This window comes from Nannospalax galili, unplaced genomic scaffold (genome assembly GCF_000622305.1).
Source record: "Nannospalax galili isolate Female #2095 unplaced genomic scaffold, S.galili_v1.0 scaffold371, whole genome shotgun sequence".
In the NCBI taxonomy this organism is placed as follows: domain Eukaryota; kingdom Metazoa; phylum Chordata; class Mammalia; order Rodentia; family Spalacidae; genus Nannospalax; species Nannospalax galili.
The window spans coordinates 2,831,026-2,834,804 of record NW_008331606.1 but is presented as its reverse complement, the minus strand read 5'-3'; the positions used below and the strand labels follow the sequence as shown (position 1 = coordinate 2,834,804).

At 37.9% G+C, this 3,779-nt stretch overlaps 1 protein-coding gene across 1 annotated transcript; it reads left to right on the top strand.

Annotated features, from left to right (window-relative positions):
- Positions 1 to 2,094: 2,094 nt before the first annotated feature.
- On the top strand, positions 2,095 to 3,000 carry LOC103728785 (olfactory receptor 11L1-like). Its single transcript, XM_008826771.1, has one exon. It carries the CDS (start codon positions 2,095 to 2,097, stop codon positions 2,998 to 3,000), a length of 906 nt encoding a protein of 301 aa, XP_008824993.1.
- Positions 3,001 to 3,779: the final 779 nt, after the last annotated feature.

Here is a 3,779-nt window from a genome sequence, read left to right as displayed (position 1 = left end):
AAAGGTATTATGTTGATGACATGCAAATTACTAAATGAAAAGTAAGTCTTCTTTCAGTTGTGCTTACATCTTACACATTAAGGTGTTAGTTCAGGACAGTAGAGGAAAATGAAAAACAGCAAAAAAAAAAAACAAAACCCATAAATAAACACATGCCATTATAGAAGAAGCAAGAATTCGATATGCAGACTTGATGTTAGTTTCTGCTCTGCTATTGACTAGACATCAGATATTAAGAAAGTTACTTTACCTGTGTGTACCTTCTTTTCTAATTCAGGGGTTGATCAAATGATATGGCGAAATCCCATTCTACCATCAGCACCCCACAACTTGATAACCAGTGGAAGAAAGAGGGGGACACTTATAATCTTTCAGTATAATTTGTTTTTTTGTTTTTTTTGTAACTACTCTGATTCTCTTGCTCCCCTTCACTTTCATTGTTTTAACCTGAAAAAGCCCCAAACTGATTTTAACCTACTATCTGCTTACTCTACTCTGGCATCTAAGCATGTAAAGGTTCACGCAGGAAAGCAATCTACTTGTTCTTTCTTTAAAAAAAAAAACTGTTTATGTGTATGAGTGAATTGCTTCCATGTATGTAAGTGCATCCATGCCATGTAATGCCCACAGAGGTCAGAAGAGGGCGTCAGATCCCCTGGAACTGGAGTTGCATACAGTTGTTAGCTGCCGGGTAGGTGCTGGGAATTGTACCTGCGTCCTCTGCAAGAGAAGCAAGCGATCTAAACTGAAGCCATTTCTCTAGCCCACCTTCATTTCTTCCTCCAAGCTACCCCCCCACGCTGCAACATGTCCCCTTCCCAACTTCAAATTTATTTATTATTAGCATGTGTTTTTGTGACTGTTACCTAAGTGCTAAGCAGTTGTATGAGTGATGTTCAGGTCTGCATGCAGGGGCAGAGGGGGACCGTTATTCTGTAAATTTGAATTAAACACTCATTTATTCTATCAAGGATTTTAGATCTATCCGATTATTTTAGCTGTACTTTCTTAAATTTATAATCTCAAATATCAAATTGTCACTCAATACTTGCCTGGAAACTATGGGATTTATTTTGGTTGGATATAATATATAGTCTTATTTCCAGATATAACTGTTTTGCAGGTTTCCTCTGCCCTCAGTCCTCCCACATGCATTTGCCTTCCCCCACTCCACAAAATGACCTCTTCTCATACTTCATTGAGAAAACAGGAGGCACAGATGCAAACTCATATGTCTTCCTAAGATGAAACATAGCAATTTATCAACAGCTATTTTCTGCAGCCTCCCTCCTGGGAAAAAAAATACTGACGATGTACCTTTCTGTATCGAAAGATCACCGTTGTATTGGAGCTGTACACTTCATTCACTTTCATGTTCTAAAAGATTTCATGCTCATTCCTCAAAATTATCTCCTCATTGATTTATGCATCATCAACCTCCCCTCTCTGCTGGGTCATTCTTAGCAGCTACAAAATGTGGGATCAGTGCTTTCATTCTCTATCTCTTTTTCTCCTTACTTTAGTTTAGATTTTTAGAACACAATCTTTCTTTGGCTCAAAGCCTAGTCTTTTGCTTAGGAAGTTCTCCTCTATCTCCCCTTCCAACTATTGCTTTACTACCTCTTTCTCATTCTTACATCTCTCATTTTTCTGTTTTGTTTTAGTTTTAGACATTCATATATCTAATATAGACCAATAATTTACTATTCTATAGGTTGGAGCGTGACTCTCAGAGAAGGAGTTTAACTTGCTCCAAGGTACACAGCTAGTGTGATTTGAAATCAGGTATGTCTTTTTCCATCATTTCACACTTCTCTATTGTCAGCAGCTCACTTTTGCTCCACAATCTCTCATTAGTTTTAGAGAGCTTGTTATCAAATAAGTTTTAAGGAGCAGACATTCTTTGTTGTGATGAAACATAAAACATATAAATTAACTGATGGGGAATTTGTAAAACACACAATAAAAGTCTGTTTCATTTTATACATAAGGGTATTTATTTTTCCTATAACAGGAATTGATCAATGATTCTTTTTCAAATTTTATCTAATTTTTTTTCAGATTCAAGTAATGGCTATCACTGGAGAAGAAAATATGACTCGAATTTCAGAAATTGTCCTTTTGGGTTTTGGTAATCTCCATGGCCTTCAGTTTCTTCTTTTTGGAATATTTCTGGTCATTTATGTGATGACTCTCATGGGTAACATTGTAATCCTCACCGTGATATCAGCTGACTGCTCCCTTCACACACCGATGTATTTCTTTCTTGGTCACTTCTCTTTCCTAGAGATTAGCTACACCACAACCATTGAGCCTATAATGCTAAGGACCCTGTTATCAGCTCATGTGCCTATTTCCTTCCTAGCCTGTGCGTGTCAATTTTATTTCTTTGCTTCCCTGGTGGCTACAGAATGCTTCTTCCTTACTGTAATGTCTTATGATCGCTACATAGCCATCTGTAATCCACTACACTACTCCAACATCATGGACTTCTGGGGCTGCTTCCAGCTAGCAGTTGCCTCCTGGTTGGCTGGATTTCTGGCACCCATCCTGCTCATGATCCTCATTTTTCGTTTAACATTCTGTTCTGCCAATGAGATTGACCACTTCTTTTGTGATCTCAAGCCCATCATGAAACTGGCCTGTACAAATACTGAAACAGCTGAAATGACTTCTTTTATATGCACCTCTTTATTTGCTCTTGGTCCCTTCTTACTGACCCTGGCTTCCTATATTCATATAATTTGCACCATTCTGAGGATTCCTTCTGCCACAGGGATGCAGCGAGCTTTCTCCACCTGTTCTTCCCACCTGACAGTGGTCAGTCTCTATTATGGAACACTGGGCATTGTCTATGGCTTCCCATCAGTGCCCCAGTATGAAGGTGTATTGAAGTCGCTCTCCCTTCTATATACAGTGTTTACCCCTGCCCTCAATCCTATTATTTACACCCTAAGGAACAAGGATGTGAAGGTAGCTCTGAGAAAATTGATACAGTGAGCAAAAATAGATCTGGTCAAGTTATGTTGGGAAACTGTACTGGCTCATGATACTTCCTCCTGAACTATCAACACAAAGGAAATATTTCTATAATAGCAAGAATAGCTCATATAAAATTGTTCAGTTTACTTTTGTGCATCAACTTTCTCATGTTAATGAAAAATAACCCCAAATTTCATTAGTCAAACGTTCTGTTGGTGCTAGGCACCATACCTTGTTCTTTGCATGGACTTTTCTGCTAAATCCTCACCACAGTGTGAGGTAGCTACAAGGTTATTCATCCTATTTAACAAATACTGCAACTGAGATTCAAATACTAATTCACTTGTTTAAGTCTGTCCAGCTAGACAACCTTGAAATCAGAGGTTGAATTTGAGCTCATCATTTGTCTAGTACCAAACTCACTAACAGGACCAGAGAGATGGCTTAGTGGTTAAGAGCACTGGCTGTTCTTACATAGGACCCAGGTTGGATTCCCAGCACCCACAAGGCAATTAATCAAATTCATTATCTTCACATTAACTGATAAGAACTCAAAACCTTGAAGAGTTCAAGACAGCTTTCTTGTGCCTTTGAAGTTATCACTGCAGTTTACTTTTCTTGTGAGAAATGGCTTAGATGAAAGTTAAGAAGGGAAAAATAATGTAATTGAAATCCCAATCTCCCCTCCTAAAACTCTTGATAAAAGCAAATAAGACAAAAATATCCTAGGATTAAAATTAGTTTTAGTTGTTTCTTTTTGGAGTATTAGTACAAGAAATTTAAAGCAATTTAACTGA

Bases quoted from the DNA above. Each gene is read 5' to 3' on its own strand.
- LOC103728785 (XM_008826771.1), top strand. From the start codon at position 2,095: ATGACTCGAATTTCAGAAATTGTCCTTTTGGGTTTTGGTAATCTCCAT.